Source organism: Patagioenas fasciata, chromosome 16 (genome assembly GCF_037038585.1).
Source record: "Patagioenas fasciata isolate bPatFas1 chromosome 16, bPatFas1.hap1, whole genome shotgun sequence".
NCBI classification, from domain to species: Eukaryota; Metazoa; Chordata; class Aves; order Columbiformes; family Columbidae; genus Patagioenas; species Patagioenas fasciata.
The window spans coordinates 14,964,970-14,987,547 of record NC_092535.1 but is presented as its reverse complement, the minus strand read 5'-3'; the positions used below and the strand labels follow the sequence as shown (position 1 = coordinate 14,987,547).

Genomic DNA, 22,578 nt, shown 5'->3' with positions numbered 1-22,578 from the left:
ACAGCTCTGGAGCTCGAGTGGCTCCTGAAGAGGTGGAAAAGATAAATGCACTGAAAAGCTCAAGTTTTATTCAGTACAAGCCAAATGTCACTAGAGAAATTGCCCTCCGCTCGCTGCCAGATGAGATTTTGGACCCAAAAACCCTGCTTGTAATTTGGTTGGGACACCAGAGCTGCAATGTCTGCCCTGCGGGCAGGAAACGCTCCCCCAGCCCAGGGGAATCATCAGCAACACTTCTGTGACCACGCAGAGAACGAAAGATCCTGTCTACAGGAAACTTCTGTGTGTCCTATCGGATAAAAATCAGGCAGGGACGGGAGTGCAGAGATGAGCAGCTGCAGGAGCTTCATTCACCCCCTCGCACTGCGGGAAGGGCACTTGGATGCTGCAAAACAGAACCCAAAACGAGCTGTGCCTGCCCGTGCCCATCCTCCACAGCCACAGCCACAGCTACAGCCACAGCCACATCCACATCCACAGCCACATCCACAGCCACATCCACAGCCACAGCCACAGCCACATCCACATCCACAGCCACATCCACAGCCACAGCCTCAACCACATCCACATCCACAGCCACAGCCACAGCCACAGCCACATCCACAGCCACAGCCACAGCCACAGCCACATCCACAGCCACATCCACAGCCACAGCCACAACCACAGCCACAACCACAGCCACAACACCCACAACCACAGCCACAACCACAGCCACAACACCCACAACCACAGCCACAGCCACATCCACAGTCACATACACAGCTACAACCACAGCCACAACCACAGCCACAGCCACAGCCACAAATATAACCACAGCCACAACCATAACCACAGCCACAACCACATCCACAGTCACAGCCACAGCCACAGCCACAACCACAGCCACAACAACAGCCACAGCCACAACCACATCCACAGCCACAGTCACATCCACAGTCACAGCCACAGCCACAGCCGCAACAACAGCCACAACCACATTCACAGCCACAACAACAGCCACAGCCACTCACTCCTTACCAGCAGGTGACTCACTCACCTCACCTGGTGAGACAGAGCAAACGCCAGGACTCCACAGTGTAAACACCAGCACAAACGCTTCACGTCTGTGAACCAGGGCCACTTGTTTCCCGCAGGCCCTTTGAGCGAACATTCTGCGTTGGCGATGCCAGGTGGAAGCCGCGGTGTGCACGGCCGGGGTTCAAAGCAAGACTCGGGAGTTCACAGCATCGTTTTCTCCTCTGCCCTGTCCCGGCAACACCCCAAACCTGGTCTGCCCGCTGCTTTCCTGCTTCTCTTCACAAATAAACACAGCAACAAAATGCCAGGACAAGGTGCTTATACGAGGGCAGGGGGAACCAGCAGAAACTCCTGGGTTACTCTGTGCCTTTGTCCCTTGACCTTAAAGAAATTGTTCAGCTTTTCCTGTGCATCTGTTTATTCATCTCAAAAACTGAAGTAGTTCCTACTTTTCTAAACCATGAGATCCTTACATTGGGATTTATTACGAGTATTTATTGGGCACCTGTCAGCATTTTACAAGGCTTAGGTGAAGATGCTGAATTTCTCAGTAAGAGGAACTGAACTCCTCCTGAGGGGAACTGTGGTGTAGTGTGAAGGGCTGTAGCTGGTGCGGGGGTTCCTGACTGTCCCTCCGGGTGACGCGGGTCGGCAGAGGCCACGTGTTTAACCTGCCACGGAGCTTGGGCTGCCCCAGCGATCCCGAAACGCAAGTTAACTCACACGGCACGGCGAGTTAACCCACCCAGAATGGTGAGTTAACCCACCCAGAATGGTGAGTTAATCCCCATGGCATGGCGAGTTAACCCACACAGCATGGTAAGATAACCCACTTGGAACAGCGAGTTAACCCACATGGCAGAGAAGGTTAACCCACCCAGCACAGCGAGTTAACCCCTATGGCACAGCGAGTTAACCCACCACGGCACAGCAAGTTAAATCACCCAGCACGGCGAGTTAATACCCATGGCACAGTGAGTTAACCCACCCGGCATGGTGAGTTAACCCCCATGGCACAGCGAGTTAACCCACATGGCATGGCAAGTTAATCCACCCAGCACAGCAAGTTAACCCCTGTGGAACAGTGAGTTAACTCCCACGACACAGTGAGTTAACCCACCCAGCATGGCGAGTTAACCCACCCGGCGTGGCGAGTTAACCCACCTGGCATGGCGAGTTAACCCCATGGCACAGCGAGTTAACCCACCTGGCATGGCGAGTTAACCCCTGTGGAACAGTGAGTTAACCCACCCGGCATGGCGAGTTAACCCACCCGGCATGGCGAGTTAACCCCATGGCACAGCGAGTTAACCCACCCGGCATGGTGAGTTAACCCCTGTGGAACAGTGAGTTAACCCCCATGGCAAAGCGAGTTAACCCACCCGGCATGGCGAGTTAACCCCTGTGGAACAGTGAGTTAACCCACCCAGCACGGCAAGCTAACCCACCCAGCATGGCAAGTTAACCCCTGTGGAACAGTGAGTTAACCCACCCAGCACGGCGAGCTAACCCACCCAGCATGGCGAGTTAACCCCCCAGCATGGCAAGTTAACCCTCTGGCATGGCGCCGGTGCAAGAGCCGCTGGCGCAGCGGGGCCGAGCGCGGTCACTGCAGCTTCTCCACGGGGTCGTGCTGGAAAAAGGCAAGTAACGTTTATCACTGAGTCAGGTGAATTCAACATTCACATATATTTGCTGAAAAAGATTATATACATCTGTAGCAAGGCCCTGCCCAGTTCGAAAGATAAGCATCTAGTCACTAAATTAAAAAAATAAAAATCTGACCTTTAAATCTCTTTCTTTAAATCCATGTTCAAGAGCACAGACAGTTTATTTTGTTAGCACATTTGGTGAAGAATGTATGTTTGTGTGAGCAGCCATGAAAACCGGTGGAAATCTGGCGTTTGGTTTGGATATGATGGAAAATAAGAAGGAGCCGCTTAGGCCTTACAGTCTAAATGATCCACAGAGTATATCGGGTTGCAAAAGGGTCACAAAGTAGCAGCCAAAGAGAAGCCTAAACACCCAGAGACACAGCATACATGTCTGATAAGGAAGAACAAGGTATAGAGCATGCTGGCTAATGAAATCAATTTAACTTGAAACCCTGTTCCTTACGCGTGTAACCCTGGAACGACCGTCCCGCAACGTGAAGAAGAGGTTTCTGTATCCATTCACAGTAAGGCGTTGAAGATAAATGAAGTTTTATAGCATTTGTATTTTAAGGATTTAGGGCAAGTACATGTTCTACTGAATAAAAAGAAAGTTAGTACTTAAAAGGTTCAAAAATATATCAATCGTGATTTTTTTTTTTTTTTACATAAATAAATTATATCGATTTTGGATTTAACAGCTGAAAAAACCCTTTCTGCTTCCACTGGAGGCAAAACGGAACCAAAGGTTAGTTAAATAGCGATAGCAGCATTTCTAAGAAATCTGTCGATAGTGATACAGTATCTATGCTACAAGGATGTTATTAAATAGAACACATTTAATTATCGGGGGGTGTGTGTATTATGATTGGTTACATACTTAAAACCAAACTCATCCAATCCAGGAAACTGGGAAAAAATTCCGTGAGAATAGAAACCAAATGCTTTTTAGCCCATGGGTAACAGACTTCTTTGAGATGCTAATTTTAACATGTACATCATTTATAATCCCAAATGTATAAAAGACAATGACAAAAAAGCATCATAAATAAATAATGCAAACTGAAACAGTTACGTCAAAACATTTGGACCATCCGATAAATTAGCACAACTGTAACAGAAAATAAGTAAAAAATACAGTAAATCGTGACAACACAAAGTGGAACCGATGACTAGCACGCTGCCAGCCCCCCCAGCCTGCCCCATCTCCCTGCGGGGTTATTTCAAGTCTCAAACCATGAGCTGCGAATAAGAACAAGCCCAAGTGAAAGAAAAGCGAGAGGAGGAGCGCGGGAAGGAGCCTGCGCAGGGGTCCCAGCACCGGAGCGGCGGGGCCGGCGCCACTGAACCCCGTCCGTGTGGAACGCAGACGTCAGAATCGTTTGCCAATGGGGGTGGGACTGGGAAATACTGCTCGACAGCAAACGGAATGGAAAGAAGCAGCCAAGGTCGTCTCTTCACAGTCTAACGCTAGAAAAGAAGCAACCCGGGCTCTGAAAGTCTCCACGGTCCGCCTCGGAGGGCTCGCCAAGCTGGGCACAGCCTGGCCCTGGTTTGCTGAAAGGACGTCGCGTCTGGGGTAAGGAGTGGAAAACGTAACTCAAAAAGCCTCAGTGTTCATACAACGGCATTAAAATCAATGTGGCCTGTTCATGGCTGGAAAAACAATACCTTTACAGCACTTCTAATGCCATAGATGAGAACTAACGCCATAGAGAACTGAAGACCAGCAGAACAATGAGGAGACTGGTAGCTACAGGTACAGGAATCCCAAAAAAGTCATGCAAGATGTGCAAAACCTTTCCAGCTCAAGCCGAAAAGTTCTCGTAACTATCGAGGAAAGGGCAACTAAACTCCACGTAACGTAAAACCAAACTTTGGTTTTAAAAAATACAAAAGAATGTCTATGTCATATTTTCACTCGCTGCGGTTTGTGTCCGGACCTTTGAGGTGGGGGTGGTACAGAAATCATATCACTACCAGTTATGTTTTTTCCTTGCAAAGAAATGAATATATGCATTTTCAATCATTAGTTATATACTTCTGTCTATACTACTATTCTAGTAACCATGATAAAATAGGGAAATACTTTAAATCAAAAATACACATTAGCACTTACTATAGCTGTGCTTTTTACCCCCAAATACAGGCTTTTTCGCTCAGTGTCGCTGTAGACAGAAAGACCCTTGTCTGCGTGTAGACCAAGAGGCAAAGACTTTTCTTTTGCTCTCATGTTTCTGCTGCTTTTTCTTCTCAAAGGAGTGAGCAATTTGCGGGGGTGACCGAGTACTGGATTTGCTATCGTCGGCTGGGATGAACGGCTGGAAAAACAGAACAAGAATTCGGTGCCTCCCATACTAGCTAGACAACACTGTTTATCTAATAAAGTGGCAAGACCCTGCAACTATTAACATGTAGTATGTCACCAGAGTTTTTTCCGACAGGGAATTAGGTAGATAATATTACTCATGGAAACACAGGTTTATGAAGGCGGAGTGGGGCGGGAGGGTAAGTAACAAAGAGTTTATGGGATAAGAAACTCACAAGCCACAATCTTTTTGTGTTTTTTTTTTTCAAGGAAACAGAAGTTCTAATCGGTATCGCGAGCCGCTTCGCGCTCCTCCTGCACTGCTCCGTCCTGCTCCTTCTCTGCCGACGGAGGCGGCGGTTGCTCTGTACAGTTCTGACCGTTCGCGGCTTCCTTCTCGGGCAGCGGGACAGTTTCTGGCTCTGGCTGTGCCGATTCCCCCTTCGGCTTCTTCCTCTTGCGCTTCTGGCTCTCCAGGGCGGGCTCGGCGTGCCGGCTCTGCTGCATGCCAGGCAGCGCCATGCCGATGCCGGGGGACAGAAACATGGAGGGATAGATCAGTCCAGGAGACATCCCTGGGATGAGAAACGGGTTAAAAGCTACGGGACTACTGGTAGTTATTGCGGATTCTGTCTGATTAGAAAACGAACTAGGACCAGGCTTATCTTCTGAGAGAGTTTCTTTTTTCACGTCCTGGCTGCTCTGTTTGTCCTCAGTAGCTTTCTCTGTGCCGGCTGTACCGCTTTTCGTTGTGCTTGTTAACGAAGTCGGAGCAGTCGCAGTACAGGTTGTTGTCATGGGGGGGTTGAGAAGTCCTCCAACGCCAAACATCTGGGGTACGGTGGCCATGCCCGGCAGCATCATGGGCAACATACTGAGGGTGCCTTTCACATCCTCGCCGGCGGGCACTGCTGCGAACCCAGCGGGAAAGCCAACCAGCCCGGTCAGAGGGATCCCTTGCATGTTTCTCATGTTCTGAAGTCCCACTAGATCCATCCCAGCAATCAGTCCATTCATGAACAATGGTCCCATTCCAGAAGAAGAATCTGCAACAACACCAGGGCCTTTAATGAGCTCGCTTCGGGGCCTTCTCCCCCTCCGGCGAGGCCCCACATCTCGGAGCACGGGCTCGGTTAGGATGCGATTGAATTTGCTCTCCGGTAAGTAGCCCTGAAAACGAAACAGACACAACAGAAAACACCTGACAGTTATTACTGCAGCAAAGGAAATCTGGCTTTTCTGTGCTCACATCTGCATCCCAGATGTTGCCAGCACAGAAATATTTCCCTACATGATATGGAATTTGAGAGGCACACACAACTTTTCCCCAAGGGATGCTGCCAAACACAAAAAGCCCTCTCTCTACCCTGGCATGATACTGCAGTGGCAAAACGCGCCAAGAGGAAAGGAGGACACACACGTTCACCCCGTGTTTCCAGCCAGGCCCTCAGCATTGGCCGCTCACAACATCAGAAGCACCGGGGCAGCTTGTGTCAGTGCCAGCTTAGCTCCCTTCCCTCCTTTAATCACCGCTTCAGCAACCGGTGAAGAATCTTGTATCTTAGATGTGAACAGCCAAATTTTCAATGCTCTGCAGGACAGCAAAGCGGCGTGGGATGGCACATAGACAGAGGACATGCTGTCTGAGGAGCTCCTGGTTAGAGCTTCACTGAGACACCAGGAAGGTTCTTCTGAGCATTGAGATATGGGATCAGAACCCAGCGGCCACAACTGTGTGAGACTGTCCGGTTATGCACGGGGGGTCCATAGTGTGGTTTAAAACTCAATTTTTCAGCAACCTCATCACAGACACTTAAACATTTTCTTTGTGGCGTCACCGCTCTTTCAAACCTTTTCAAGTAACAGATTTAGGGAGGAAAAGCATTTCCCATTGACACCTGCAGCGCAGAAACTTGAATCAAGTGACTCTGCAGTCTGCACAGCTCGGCTGCTGCCCAGAGAGGAGACTCTTCTGCTCTGCTCGCCTGGCACGGGGGACACCTGCACAGGACCGGGACGGAGGTGGTGCCTGCGCTCCAGCCTGGCCCAGCACCCGCACAGCGGACGTCCCTCTGCACGCCGGGGCCAGGACGGGCACACACCGGCCAAAAGCAAAGTGCTGATGGGGCTGGGGTGTGAATGCTAACGGGCATGCAGCCGCCGAACCCGAGCGGGTGCCGGGGCGGCGAGCAGGCACACGGCCGTTCTACCGGCACAGGCACCGTCCTCTGCAAGCGAAGGTGAGGAAGAGCTGCTCTAGGTGCTGGGCACCTAGAACAGGCGCTGACACCAGGCTGGACGGGGAGCTGTTTCCCGGGCAGTGGGACAGACCGTGTCAAATCCTCAGAGCTAATTAAAAGCAAATTTGAGAGCGGTACAAACCTCTAAGCCAATTGCCTCCCCCTCCAGTCCCCTGCAGGGGTGTCACACAAAGCACGGCAGCCCCAAAGCCTGGAAGCAGCAAGAGGGAGGCAGGAGAAGCCTGGAGAGGCTGGGGAGGGGCGGTCGGCAGTGCCCATGTGCCGGGGAGCGCTCCTCTTCCTCCTCCTCCTCCTCCTCCTGGGACTGGTGTGACAAACAGGGTGAGTGGCCAGAGCGGGTGACGCTCCGTCCTGGCCCTGCTCTGCCTGAGCCCTGGGACCTCCGGGGCCGTTCCCAGGCCCAGAGCCGCACAGGCAGGGTTTGCAGGAGTCAACGAAAAGCCCTGGCTGAAGGTATTTTTGATAATTTGACCCACAAGGATGTATTTTGCCCACTCTCAGCCATCCAGCACCTGAGGTGCATTACAGCTCCTAGGATGTTTCTCTTGGCCCTGCTCTTTTTAAGCATCCCGAGGCTTTCCGGACAGTCACCCTGAGCTGCCGAGCCCTGTTCCCAGGGCCCCTCCTGTCCTTCCCCCGGCCGCGGTGCCGCGCTGTGGCACACACCCAACCTCCCGCTGCCCCGCGCTCCCGGTGCCGCCGGCCCTGCCGCCATCCCCCCCAGCGCCTGCCCACAGCACCCGCATCCTCACTGGAGAAAGGTTGTGGGGATGGGGACGGGAAAGAAAAGATGACATGATACAGATTTCTCCAAAAGCTCTAACTTACTGAAAGCTTAACAATGTCAGCCCAGTCAGCTGCAACAGCATACTCCAAGTTTGCATCAAGCCACCTTGGCAATTCCTTCAATGCTGGTGCTGTGGCTCCCCCTAACTATAAAACACAGCAGAAGGATGACCTCTATTGCAGAAAGAGTTATGAAAAGAATACAAGAAATACGATTACACTTCCCCTAACTCCTTGCTTTGGGCTGCAGTTTGGCTGGGGCAGAGGCTCCTCCCTCATTACCCGTCTTTGCAGGACTCGGTAGCGCCTGCTGCCTCCAAACACACCGTTCAGGGGGAAAGGCAAGTTCAGCCTCTGTGGCCCATCCCGTCCCCCTCCCCATGAACAAGCGATGGGGACAGGACGTCCATGAAGGCCACCAATTCACCCAGGTCTCCAATGGCCATTGTGGGTGTCACAGAGGGAAACACAAATGTGGCTGAAACAGCCTCTTTCTGCCTCACTCTTTAGTTTCGGTTTTAGATGCGATTAATGTCACATCCCCTTCTGACCTCGTGCAGTCCTAAGTGTCCCTAAGAATCTGGGTGGAAAGTATCCCTGAACATCCCTTCTCATTCCGAGAGGTGAACATCAGTGCACCGGAGACTAAACTGCAGACAAGTAAATCCACGCTCCTTGCTCAGTAAGCAAGAAAAAGCCCTTCAAACCCTCCACTTCCCGCATGCCCAGCACTTGGATGGGTATTAGTGTGCTTTGCCCGCACCTCGTAAGGAGGAAGAAAACAAAGATATCTGCAAGGCAGTACTACAGTTTGTGGCGTATTTCAGTGAATTCAAGGGGAACGATTCAATCCGGGAGGGGAAGCACCAGCCAGGGCTGTGCTGATGGTGGCTTTAAAACCAAAGGCTGAATCCCTCAGCCATTGTGGGGTCTGTGTACCCTGGCAGGGCCGAACGCTCAGACTTCCCTTACTTCACATAGAAAATCACTTATAGCGCAGGTCTGTGTCCCCTCGGGCAGACATGTATCACAGGATAGTGTAGACCAGTGACGTGTTCCAGACTTTTGTCCCATCCACAGGCTTCTCTGGATTAAATCTCCCCCCAGGTGAGCTCGGGGTCTGCTCAGCATTTCAGGACACCAAGGGCAGAGCACAGAACGGGCCTTCACTCACCCGCCGTCCGGTACCCTTATGTACCACAGGCACCCGCTCCTCTCCTGAGAGTGAGCTAATGTCCAGTTTGCTGGGGTCCTTGCAGCGTTGCCTCCTCTGCTTGGGCTTGTCTGAAAAACTCTGGAGTGCAAACAAGACAACGTTAATGAGACCAGACAGCTTAATGAGCCTGGATGGCTACAAGCGCTGCAGGAGAGCGGCACAGATGAGCTCCCAAGGGACAGCGTGTCCCTGCAGACTGGGTTGGGAGCACAGGCTGGGCCCTGCCACAGGGCCAGCCCTCAAATGAGCACAATGGGGTTTTGTAGGTGTAAAGGGGTTTTCAGTGTACCCCACTTAGACTGCTCCAGCCCTTCCTAATTCCCTTCCAATCCTAAAACTGTAACCCGCTGCCAATTCATGTATGTGCATCTGTAAATGGGGCATTTGCTACATCTAGAAAGAGAGAACAGGTCTGTGTGCGCCATCTCCCATCACTCTGATACAGCTACTGCATTTCACCAGCTCATCTGTGCTTTGTTTTGCTCCTATTTCAGCTGTTCCCATCGCAGAGCTGCTGCACCTCCCTTCTTTGGGATCAGAGCTTTCAGGACTGCAACCTAGAGCGTTACAGCTGAGTCATTGCACACCCACCGCATGCACCGAGTCCCGGTGACAACGCGCCCGCAAGGATGTGCCATTACGGTGAAATACTACAGGCTCTGATTCCTGAGAGCTTGGTCCGTCCTTCAACAAGCAGAGCTGCTGCAGTACCCGAAGCAGCTTCCAATCCATCCCACCTGGAGAGAGGACACCCGCACCGACCGGGAGACCCTGCGGGGCTGGCCCAGGGCGCTGGTGCTTGCTGGAGGTTCACCAGTGGCATGGCCAGGCTGGGCGAGCTCGTCAGCTCCCAGGGAAGGCAGGGGTGATGGAAAGGAGTGAGAAGGCACCTCCATGCCTGCTCCACCATCTGCCTGCTTCTCTCAGTGCTCCTGGGAGCCTGGCCTTGGGCACAGAGCTGCACCTGCCTCTGGACTTTGAAAAGCCAGGGACATCCTGCTTGAGCAAACCTTGGGCTCCTCATCCCTTGTGAGCTCCTGAACACAGCTTGCCTGAGCTCCCAGCTCCAGGGGATCCTTGTGTGCCTTGGGAACACCAGCCTCTAGGACCAAGATGCACAGACTTCCATATCTCTTCCTACTGTGTTTTACAGCTTGTGCTCCGCCTACCACATGGTCTAACAGCTAAAGCTCAGACCTGGAGTAAAGCAACCTATGAAACCAAGAGGTAGACGCTTATAAGACGGCAAGAAGAATCAGACAGACTGCGCCCCGCTCTCTGCCATTCTGCCTTCTGACGGCGGCCACAGTCACGCACCCACAGCCTTTGCAGCCTGTGCAGCTGCTTCATCTAGTTATTAAAGTGAGGAGGTTTCCCCTTATCTGGGAATCTTATTTAATGCCACAGCACTGCCTAGAATGGCCCCAGGTGAACAGGAGCAACCCAGCCAAACCTTGAGCATCCCAAATCCCTTTTCCCGTTTCTTTCCCCATCCCTGATGCTTCTGCAAGACGTTGGACTAACTGTGCACTGGGCAGATGGACGCACTGGGGCTCCAGAACGGACCCTGGGGAGGGAGGACACAGCTCAGCAAGCGCTTTTCACTGTGCCCACCTCCCAAACATGTGATGAACCTCCCAGGTAGCCCTGGTGAACACCACAAACCATGGTACAGGGAAAAAGGCTGCATTTGAGACACTTGTGGAAGCCCTGAACTCCAGAGCAGTTGCAGAAAACCTAACACAAAGGGTAATACACAAGGCAGGCACACAGACAGACAGACAGACAGACGTGCCACCGCAGGCCACCCTTACTGTGCCAAAGCTGGGAACGTCGAGTGTGTAGTCAGACTGCTGCCGGAGCCAGTCGAGGAGACTCTTATTGGGGACGGCCTTCTCTGCTTGGCCGCCTGCAGCTGGGATCGGCTGTGGGGTTGAGGTAGCAGCAACCGGCCCATCGGGGAGGGGGCTGTTCTGGGGGGGCTGCGGCTGATCCTCCTGAACATCCTGGTGTGGAGGGAGAGCCCGTCAGCAGCATGTGGTGATGCATGTGCACACACAAGGCAGAGCTCCCAACGCAGGGCATCTGCTCCCACCACACAGATTCATCCACAGACTCCCAGTGCCTGTTCCTTAAACCACCACCCCACCACAGCATTATACGTCCCCTCAGTCGCCAGCACGGGTGGCACGGAGGGCAGAGAGGGCTGGGAGATGTTTCTGAACACCCCTGGAAACATCCCATTCACCAGAAGGACCAACTTGCCCCCAGATCACTCCTAAAAGTGGTCTAGAGGGACTGGTCTTGCTCCCAGAGCCCTATTCATCTTTGGGTGGATCCCAGGGTAGAAGGAGAAAGGGGGCAGGAGGCTCTTGGCCAGTGCTCCAAGGCAGTCAAGGACCTTTCCTCATGTTCTTTAACCCCAGACACCCCCTGAGGTGGGACAGCTGACACCCTGACACTCCAAGCAGAATGCTGCAGGCCAGCGGGAAAACCTCCCTCCCTAGAGCAGGATATGCTCCCACCTGCTCCCGCAGAATGAAGCTGTCCTGGAGGAAGGTCCCGCATTGTCACGGACAGCAGAGATTACAGGGGACAGCTGGACTGTGAGACAAATCATGCCAACTCCATCAGGGCCATGTGAAACGGGGGAGCATCAACTCACCTGCAGCCTGGTTGGAAGAGGCCTCTCCTTCAAGAAGATGAGGTCCATCCCTTCTACATTTTTTCTCCTGCCCCGTCTCCTCCTCATGGCAGCATCGTCTCTTCGGAGGCTGCCGTTTACAATTTGTCCTGTGACAGGATGGATTAACCCTGCCTGCAGGATGCCAGACAAGTCCATGCCCAGGGAGCCCTGGAGGGTGTTGACAGTCCCCAGCTTGGCCATGTTGGTGGTCAGGGGGAAAGGAGAGGAGTTCCCCGGGGAACCATCAGAGGTTCTGGACAAGTCCACCGCTGCATCGCGCCAGCCGTTGAGCACAATGGGTGGATGAATGTGGGCTGCTGCCAGCTGCTCCAGGCTCCTCTGTTTGGCATCTCTCTCCGTCTCAAACTCATAGGGCCTCCTGTGCTTCCGCTCATCCTTTGTGAAGGCCGGGGCCAGGAAACCTTCCTGTGTGGATCAAAGCCATGGAGAGGGTCACAGCTGCTCACACACCACCCAGGGACCACAGTTCTTCAAACCAACACTGAGCTAATGGTCAGGCTCTTCTGCCTCTCCGCAGCAGCCCTGTGGGATGCCCTTTCCCGGAGCACAGCTCAGCTCTCTGTCGCTGTGCAGGGGTGGTGCAGGAGCACCCTCACACGCACTGTGATCCCCCAGGTGCTGTGCCCTGGGTGCTCCGCCAGCTGCTGGGCAGCCAGGCTGCAGTCGCAGGCCAGTGGCTTCTGTCTGCGCTGTGTCCAGCAGCGAGAGGGGGTGAGACAGCTGGTGAACGACGGGCACCACAGTGTCCCCTGCACCACAGTGTCCCCTCCCCCGCCCCAAACATGCCGGGTACTTCCAGTGCTGACTCTGGAAGTGCCTCCAGAGCTGGCGCTAAGCAGTCACCTTCCCAAGAGGGGAGCAGGGCTGGCAGGGGCTGAGGGCGCAGCGGGACACCAGGAGCTTTCAGCGTAGAGGACCAAGTGGCTCAGGCCATGTGTTACACACCACAAGTGGCACCAAGAAGCCGTGAAAACCCCGGCCCCACTTAGGAAACTCCTGAGCACTTCTGGGCAATGCTTCACCCCAGAGTCCCAAACCTGTCCCTGTCCCAGGGCCCCCCTCACCTTCTGTACCTGTGAGATTAACACCCCGTTACTGAAGCTGGGATCGGGGGCTTCTGACTCGGCAAAGCTGTTCCTGCTGCTGGCATTGCTGGCCGGGGCCGTCAGCAGGCTCTGCGTCTCGAACTGCTGGCTGGAGGAAGGCCACTTGCCCTTCAGGATGGCGTGGCAGATGTTGTCAATGCGGTTGATGATCACACGGTCCTGCAAACAGAATTGGATGGTGCCAGGCTGGGACTCAAATGACTGGCTTGTGTGTCATCTCAGGACTAAAGACAAAGCCAGGCTCAGTGAGGTCAGCTGGGCTGGGAGCTGCTTTGGGGCAGATGTGTCCCTGGTCCCGGTGCTTGGGAAGAGCAGGCCCATCGCAGCACCAGTGGGCAGCCCTGTGTGGAGGAGCAGGAGGCAGAACTGGGGCTGTGTGAGCCACTGCTGGTCAGGGCTACGCTGTAACACTTGCAGTACCAGCAGTGTTCACTTTAAACTCACCTTAGGCCACTCAGAGAAGGAGTAAAGCGTCTTCTCCTGCAGCAGCTGGGCTATGGTTGGTGCCCGGGCATCCTGAAGGTCATCCATCTCTCCAGGCAGGACAGAAGCAGAACTCTTGCTCTCTTCCTCCAAGTACTTCTCTGGACCATCTGAGAAAGCAACAGAGGACGGAGCCCATCACTGCCCTGCCTGTCTCACTATCTTGGAGCTGGAGCAACTCCTTGCACCTTCCCATCCCAGCACCCAGCTGCCTTGCAAGGGTCCCGGTCCCCCACCAGGCACCAAGAGCTGCAGCAGCCCCGGGTCACGGCAGGCAGCCCACGCTGCTCCACTGGGCCGAGTCTGGGAGGCTTGTACTGCAGTGGCCCCCACCCCCACCATGCTCATACCCCGGGCAGGAGAGGAGGAGGGCACAGGCCATTCCAGAAGGAGCTGCTCACCAGGCAGTGCCCTGTGCCAGGCAGGTGGTCTGCGTTCCATGGGCTGCTCATGGCAGAGGGGCTGCCTGGGCTCAGGACGGGGGTTCTGGCCAGCCCCGCTGGCAAATGCAGCCACCAACCCTTTATTCCCCAAGGACATCAGCAAGCGGGACCCCAGCTCCTGCAGAGGGGAGGCTGCTCCAGGGGCTTGGCAGCCCCAAGGCTTTGGGAGGACAGCAGGTACCTCCACCCCGCTGGAGGCGACTGTCAACCAGAGGGAGCTCTCAGGACCGTACCTTGGCTCTGGCTGCCGCAGGCTTTCTCCCCCTCGTCTCTGTCCTCACACTCTTCTTGCTTCGCCCCCTGGGGCTGGGGGCGCAGGGTCTCTCTGCAGCGCGCCAGCCCCTCGGCCCCTCGACCCCAGGCCTCCCCTGAGGCATGGGGGAGCCCTGCCCCGGGGGCCCCCAGCAGCGGTGCGGACAGGCTGAGAGCCTGGCTCTGAGCTGGGCCCGGTGAGTGCTGCAGGCTGTTCTCATCCAGGCCATGGTCCTCCCTGCCCTCCGGCCCAGGCTCCCCCAGCGCTTCGGGTGTTCCCAGCCCCAGCGACTCTCTCTCGCCATTCATGTCTTCTGGGCAAGTGTCCTCGGGTGTGGGGAGGCCAGAGCTCTGCTCCTCACCCCCCAGTTCATTAGCCTTGGGGACACAACCAGCCCTGGTCCTGGGACCACTCAAGCCTCCCACCACATCTGCTGCTGCCTCAGAGTTATCATCATCCTCTTCTTCCTCCTCATCTTCCTCGCTGTGGCTCTGGCTTGGCCCTGACTTTGCCTCCATTCCTTTCTCCTGCAGCAAACTGATGAACCTCTGCTCAGGAGGAACCTTTATGTCATAGTTATGAAGTCCGGGACTGTAGAGCCCCATGTCCATGACCCCTTCCACGGCCCCACACGCAGGCAGCGCTGGCGCAGGGCTGGCGAGGTCTCCCTTCCGCGGCAAGGCTTCGCACAGCTCCGCGGGGGCAGGACCGCTGTCAGGGGTGGCCGGGGAAGGCTCAGCATCCTCGTTCTGACTGTCCAGGCGCTCACAGCCCACCTGCAAACCCTCTAGGAAGGGAGTCTCTCTCATGGCATCTGCATCACAGCTGGACGGATCCTCGTCCCCCTCCAGTTTGCCCTCAGAGAGTTTAGCAACGCTGCTTCCAACATCTGTGCAACTCGGGCTGTCTCGGGCGAGGGAGCTCTGCTCACTGTTACAGGCTTTCTCATCATACATCATGCACACCAGTGAGTCCGGCAGAGAGCTCTCATCGTAGTTACTGGAAATGATGTCCCGGACTTTAGACATGAAAGTTTCACAGTTTGAATGCGGGGGACTGCGCCCGGCCTGGGACATGGTGTTGTCTACAGTTTCTAGCTTGATGTGACTCTCAGCTTCATTCTCCAGGGATTCACAAGTCCGATCCACCTGGCTGTACAGAGGGGAACTGTAGAGCTTGGAGTTAGTCGGGTAAAGGCAGCACAGGGTTTCTGGGCCTGGGAGCCCCGTTCTTTTATGCTGGGCATAGTTCCTGTATGCATCTAAAAAAGACAGCTGGGGGTCATTCATGATGTAGTAGTCAGTGCGATTCAGGCCGTGCTTGGCGGTGCCGATCAGCAGGTCCCGGTCATGTTTGCCACACTCCCACCACACCGGCAGGTAGAGGCTCGGTCGGCACAGCTTGAGCCGCTCGTGGAGCTGCGGACACTTGAGCACCTGCTCGCGCACCTTTCGCAGAAGCTCGATACGGTAGAGGGTTCTGGCAGCACGTTCCTCCGTGATGGGCTCCACATAGATGTCAGGGTCTGGGGGACCTGCAGCAGGGACAGTAAAGCCAAGGCCCCGTTACACAGACTGATGAGTTACTCAGAGCAGTGGTGAGCAAGGTGAGCGTGAACTCTGGCTCAGACTGCAGGTGAGGTGGGGCAGTGCTTGTAGACACCACTGAGGCTTCTTTTCCCAGTCTCACCACCCTCCATTCATTTGGCACTGAACAGACTCACAGGAGTGAATTCTCTTGACTCTGGCAGCTGCACCAAGAGCGGTAGAGGATTTCAGAGTCGGTCTGAGCTCTGCTCCATCAGCGCCAGCAGTGCTGGAGCTGCCTGGACCTGCCCCTGGCAGCCCTTCAGCAGGTTCTCAGGGAAGGGAGCCCCTCAACTCCTGCAGCTCTTTCACCGAGGAACACCTACCTAAGGCATCAACACACACACCCAAGGAACTGCGCCTGAGACCAGACCTCCTGACAGCTCTGAGACAAAATCCTTCCTGCTGCTGTTAAAAGCAAATTGCTTTGTGTTTAAATAGTCCCCAGGCAGCTTTTCATCTGCCACGTCCTGCACGGTGCCAGTTCACGGGGGCTCTGCAGGGCACCCTGAGCTGACGGCTGCCCCGTGTGCTGGCCAGGCTGCCCGAGCCTCCTGCGGCGGGTTCAGCCTCCCTTCACCCTGTGGCAGAGCTCTCTGGTCAGCTACGCCACAGCACGGGCTCTGTGCAGGCACTGACAGCACCAGCAGAGAGATGCTCGGAAAGAAAGCAGCAATGCAGACCACCCAAACAATCCTCAGCATCAGTGTGGAGAAGACGTGATCTGCCACTTCCCTCCTTCTCCTCCCTCATATCTAGAGCTTGCTGTCTTGGATAAAATTGGTTGTAGGCAACGAAGATGCTGAAGGGAGTGGAGCATCTCCCGTGTGAGGAAAGGCTGAGGGAGCTGGGGCTCTGGAGCTGGAGAAGAGGAGACTGAGGGGGGACTCATTCATGGGGATCAATGTGGAAAGGGGCAGTGTCAGGAGGATGGAGCCAGGCTCTTCTGGGTGACAACCAGTGACAGGACAAGGGGTAATGGGTGCAAACTGGAACACAGGAGGTTCCACTTAAATTTGAGAAGAAACTTGTTCCTGGTGAGGGTGTCAGAGCCTGGCCCAGGCTGCCCAGGGAGGTTGTGGAGTCTCCTTCTCTGCAGACATTCAAACCCGCCTGGACACCTTCCTGTGGAACCTCAGCTGGGTGTTCCTGCTCCATGGGGGGATTGCACTGGATGAGCTTTCCAGGTCCACTTCAACCCCTGACATTCTGTGATTCTGTGATTCTGTGATTCATGGGCGAGCTCTGTGAGACCTGTGAGAGCAGGGTTGAGCCCACAGGGCTGCCGTGCCTTTGCACTGCACCAGGGTGGTGGCACATGGTGGTGACAAGGCAGCCAGAAATGCATGTGGCTTCTGCAAGCCACAGCCTGCCTGGCATCTCGCTGCCACCAGCTGTCCCCGAAACTCCTCCCTTGTTCTCCATTTCTAACCTACGGCTACCTGGACCTACCATTATCCCCCCACAGGCCACGCAATTTCCACTCACCGTCCTCTTTCCACAGTGGGAGACCACAGACATTCTTGCACATGGCCACGAAGCTGTAGAAGTACTTCTCCAGGCTCTCATCTGTCTTCTTCTCCAGTCGAGAGATAGCTCGGAACTGGGCCCAGTCAAAGATCTTTTTCTCCTGGTCATAGATAACCCCAAAGGAGGAGACGGTGCGGTAGAAATCTGCCTGCTCCCTCCTGGTCCACCTGTGGGGCAGGGAGGAGACACGGACAGCACTGAGAGACGCTCTGGTCCCAGCATGGGCGCAGCACCAGGTGGGGGATCACACAGGACTATCTAGTTACTGCCCAATGGCTCTGGAGAGCTGCCAGGAGGAGCACAACGGGGAGACCATCACAACCTTATGGTGCACAGCAAGGAGGGGCAAAGGCCACGGGCCCTCTGGCTCTCGGTTCATTGTTAAAAAACCACTCTGGGCTGTTTGAAAAACCACCAAGTGCAGCTCCTGGCTGTGCTGCCAACGGGGCGCTGGCTCCAGCAGTTCTGTGGAGGCACAACCCTGTCTCCCCCACTCGCTTCCTGCCACATCGGGTTGTGTCATCACCCTCATGGAAAGGCCAAGCCTCTGCTCCAGGAATTAGAGGAAGGTCCTGCAGACCTGCTCTCAGCCAGCCTCTGCCAGAGGGAAACGGGGACTGGGGTTCATTGCTGTCAGAGTCCCAGTAACAAACACCATCCACCCTGCTGAGTCCTGGGACCCCTTGGTGTCACCCCCGCCCCACTGATGGTGACGGGCGTTCTGTTACAGCACTGTTAGAGCACAACTTTCACTCTGAGCTTTCACCTCGTGGGGATCTCTCAAAGGAACAATCCAGGGCTGAGACAGTGAAGAGCACCCTGGGCAAATACAGCACAGAGAAACAGGCCCCAGAGAACAACCCGGGGCACAAACTGCAGGACAAGTGCAGGAATGGGTCAGACAGAGCAAGGTGAGTGGTGATGGCTGAAGAAAGTCAAAATTCAGCTCCTCTGAAGTGCAGCTCTGAGCCAGCGCCAGCAGCTGGGACATGTCAAGGGAGAACAGACGGGGTGACAGCACCCACAGCACTCCCCAGTTGACCAAAATGCACCCAGACCAGAATTTCCATGGCTGCTCCCAGGGGTTGTGAGCCCTCGGCAGTGATTTTTCATCCCAAAAAGGAGAATAACAAGACATTGATAAAAAAAAAAAATAATGATGAAAACAAGGAACCTGAAGGGGAGTTTGCTGAAAGGCCTCCAATCAAAGGCTGGTGGGAAACTGCCTGGGACACTCCTGCAAGGAGACCCAGAGAAAAAAAAAGCCCACAGAATTAAAGAGCAGGAAATACCAGGCAGCTGTGGTGTCCACAGCACAACCACTGATGGCCCCACTTTGAAAAGGGAGTGGTATAACTGGAAGTCGTCCAGAGGAAGGGGAGAGGGAACAGGGAGGGAAGGTCAGTGGGCTGGAGTGGCTTCCAAACAAGGAACAGAGAGCACAGGGCAGCACAGACACCAAGCGCTTACGTGGGTTCCTGCCACCGGGACAAGTTCACAGAAGACAAAGCCATTGAGGGCTGTTGAGCACAGAGAGTCCCCTGTGTCAGGAGGTCCCAGGCCTGTGCACCAGGGACCAGCAGCAATGGAGGCACCACGTGCCGCACACCCTCCCTGGGCTCTGCAGAGTCACTCAGGGTGCCAGGATGGCGCCACAGTCCCACTTACTGGGATGCAAACAGAACAGGAGCACAGCCCAGGCTATGCCACCACCGGGCTCCCGAGGCCACGAGCAGGAGGTTAATGCAGCGGCGTGAGAACGGCAGGGCCCAGAAGTGCTGCGCATGTGCGCTGTGACAGTGCTCACCCCTCACCCGTGGTGTGTCCCCAGTACAGCGCTGCTCAGCAGCACCTGCTCTGCGAGGGCTGGGGCAATCCTGGCCCCACAGATGCTGGATTTGACCCTGAAGCGCTGTCCCCTCACTCCCTTTCACCGTGTCACCAGCTGCTGCCCGCAAACTGCATAGAAGCGGCTCCCCGGGCAGGCCGGCTGCTGGAGCCACATGGCTCCCTCGCGGCCAGGAGCAGTGTTTCCTGCCCAGCAAGGACCCATGCACCCCTGTCCCACGGGCAGCTGCCTGCACGGACAGCGTGGTGACATTTGCCTGGATGGATCCAGGAGGGCAAGGATTCCAACTAAATCAGCTCTGGAAAGGACCCTTCACTGTGTTACCTTTTCTGCATTTCTTTGTTCACCGAGTCCATCTCGGAGGCTCTCCTGAACATCTCGTCCTGCAGCCAGTATCCATGGTTACCGGGCACCAGCATGTCGGCACGGGGAGGCAGCTCTTTGCGGTTGCAGCGCTGGTAGACGGTGACGAGCCTCCGCAGTCTGGCTGTGAGGGCAGATGACACAGGCCAGCAGGATCTGTCTGAGTCGGAGCCATCCTGGGCTTCAAACATCAGCAAGGACATTAGTATTTAATGCACACTCAAAGCCACAGGTTCCCGTGTCCCTCTGGCTGGTTCCGAGAGCTGCCTCCCCGCTTCCTCATCCCACGGGGGACACCAGGGATCACAGTCATGAGTAGGGGGCTCTGGTGACTATCCCTGGGCCTCCACACCCCAAAAGCTGCTGGCTCACAGCCTCATCATGTCTGAGCTTCCTTCAGAGAGGGCCCAGAGGCAGAGATGGGGGTAGAAATGCTGGCCCCAGGCCAGGCCATGCATGGGAGAGGGCTGCAGCTCCCTGCTCCGCAGCGGGACCAGCCAGCCCACGGCACTGCCACTGCAGAGACCCCGCACGCTCATCGCAAGCAGACAGCTGCACACGCAAGGGCAGACTAACGGTTTTAGTCAGCCCTGGTTGCCTTTGCCTGGAAACACTCTCTTTTGAGACCCTGGCTGCCCTGCCACAGGGCCCATCCCTGGGTCACTTGTGACTCTGCATGGAGGGTCCCTGACCTCCCTGACCCACCAACACCCAGCTGCATGTCCCCGAGCCCAGCAACATGTCCCTCCCACCAGGAGCGCCGGCCCCAGCGTTCTGGCTGTGCCGTGTCAGCCCCTGCACAGCCACACACTGCAGGAGATCCGGCCTCACCTGCCGCTGGCTCGTCCCGCTTCTCACTGGCTTCGCCCGCCCCAGCAGCCACGACGTCCTGCAGAAGGAAACCATCAGAGAGGACTCTCCAGCCCCGCACAGAATCCCCACACCCGCTGGCCCTGGCAGACTACAGGGTGTCAGGACGGGCAGGGCTGCGTGTCCTGTGCCCTCAGCACACAGAGTCAGAGCAGCGTGGACAGGGGAGGTGACAGGTCTGAGAGACAGTGTTGTCCATTCCACCGCAGGGACACAACCGCGCAGGATGTCACAGTGCGACAGCCTCCGCTGCTCAGACGAACCCTGCACCCTCCTGTGCTGCCCTGCTCACTGCTCTTCCTCTCTCCTGAAGCCATTTCTTTCGGGACGCCCCTGACTCCTTTGCCAGGGCCCCAAGTGGCTCCTGAAGCCACATGTGATCTCTAACGCCCTTGGCTGTCCCCAGTCCCCAGTCCCCCCGAGCTCCCATGGCGCAGATGTCACCCAGGGCTGCAGGGAACACCCAGAGGCAACAGCAGAAGATGTGCTCCAGCAAGCAGAGACCACGCAGACAGCGAGGGACAGAGCTGGCACAGAGCAGGGTCATCAGCAGCGCCGGCTCCTCGGTGCCTGCGGCAGAGCTGAGGCAGCCAAGCCCACAGCGCAGGCCGGGACAGCCGGCCTGGCACCAGCAGACATGCATCCATCACCGGGAATCCCACTCACCTCCTGCTTTGGCAGCCCCTCCAGCTTTTCTCCACTGCTCTCTTCCTTTTCCACACTGCCCCTGGGTAAGAGAGTGAATTAGCCCCTGGTGGTAGCAGCACAGCACCGGGGCTGTGCCAGCTGTCAGCAGGAGGGAGCGGAGGATGGTGCTCATGCCACCCCTCTGCCTCAGGCTGGGAAGCCAGGACCCCCGCTGTGAAGTTTGCTTCCCTCCTCCTCCCCACACACAGCTCACCCCACACCACTGCCCACCGCCAATGCGGCCCCAGCAATGAGCCAGCCAGCCCCCGAGAGCCTGGCTCCATCCCCTGCTCACCTTTCAGCAGCATCCTGGGCCCCGTCGCTGATGCCCTGCTCTGCGGAGAGCAGCTTCTCATCCGGCATGCCCACCTTCTCCAGAAAGCACAGTGCCGGGTCCGCCCGCATGGCGTTGTACCTCTCGTAACCTGCCAGCCACCACCGGCCATCAAAAAGGTGAAAGATGGCACAAAGCCAGGCCTAAGCCTGGTTCAGGCAAACCTCCTGCTCCGTGGGACCCAGCTCCCCACCTGGCTCTCACTCTCTGAGCTGCCGTGACAGCAATTCTCACCCCCAGAAATTCAGCACACTTTCTCAAAAGCTGCTAATTGCCCTGCAGCCCCTGGGCAGAAGGCAAAGAGAAAGGTCAGCCTTTCCACCACACAGCCCTGCCCCGGATGCAGCACACGCCCAGAGCTGTGCCCAGCACCTGCAGTGGGTGCAGCTGGGAGCAAAGAGCCCCGTGGCTCCTGGGAGCCCCAGGGAGACATCATGGCAAGGCTGGGGATGCCAGGAGAGGCTCTGGGACTTCCTTCTCACCTTCATGTGGTGACTGCAGGCTGCACCTGGCAAACCAGAGTCTGCCAGGAGACCAGTGACGGACATGGACACCACAGTGTGTCTGCCACACCACTGGAACGAGCCAGCAGTGCCGCAGCTGCTGGCACCTGGGAGAACTGCCTGGCCCTGTGTGGCTGTGGTGCACGGCCAGAGCTCCAGTACCCGGCCGGGTGCTCCACTTGGGTCCCTCTCATGCACCAGCACCCACCAGACAAGCTGGGTACACACCGTGCTTGAAGACGCCAATGAGCAGGGATTTATCAGCTTCAGCATTCCACCAGTCCACCGGGATCTCCACATAGTCGATGTCTGGCAGCAGCACGTCCAGCTCCCTGCGGCACACAAGGGGTGAATGCTCCTCTCCCAGCACCACCAGACACCGGAGGGCACTGGGTGCTGCTGGGCAGGGGCTGAGGCAGACAGGAGCCATCACTGTCTGGCTTGGGGACAGCTAACGAATGCAAGGCTGGCCCGGGACCACGCCACAGCCTGGTGCACACATCTGCAGAGATGGAGGGGCTGCACTGCCCCTCTCCCCTCCCACCACAGCAACGCCACAGGACTGGAGATCCCATCTGATCTGAGCAGTGTCTCTTGGGGGAAAACACTGCAAACCTACCAGCC

The 22,578-nt window shown here is 56.0% G+C and overlaps 1 protein-coding gene across 15 annotated transcripts in view; it reads right to left on the bottom strand.

Annotated features, from left to right (window-relative positions):
* Positions 1-2,813: 2,813 nt before the first annotated feature.
* Positions 2,814-22,578, bottom strand: part of CHD6 (chromodomain helicase DNA binding protein 6) — a 95,488-nt gene continuing 75,723 nt past the window's right edge. For 8 of the 15 annotated variants that reach the window (XM_065850073.2, XM_065850079.2, XM_071815649.1 and 5 more), the window contains 14 exons: positions 22,183-22,286; positions 21,413-21,542; positions 21,097-21,157; positions 20,392-20,449; positions 19,522-19,741; positions 17,307-17,515; positions 14,213-15,766; positions 13,498-13,646; positions 13,012-13,212; positions 11,906-12,352; positions 11,055-11,246; positions 9,199-9,318; positions 8,067-8,171; positions 2,814-6,147 (listed from right to left, as the gene is read on the bottom strand). In XM_065850073.2, coding sequence (XP_065706145.2) covers positions 5,260-6,147; positions 8,067-8,171; positions 9,199-9,318; positions 11,055-11,246; positions 11,906-12,352; positions 13,012-13,212; positions 13,498-13,646; positions 14,213-15,766; positions 17,307-17,515; positions 19,522-19,741; positions 20,392-20,449; positions 21,097-21,157; positions 21,413-21,542; positions 22,183-22,286 — 4,438 coding nt within the window. In that variant the 3' untranslated portion in view covers positions 2,814-5,259. The other 7 variants (XM_065850081.2, XM_065850084.2, XM_071815648.1 and 4 more) reach the window with 6 other exon arrangements.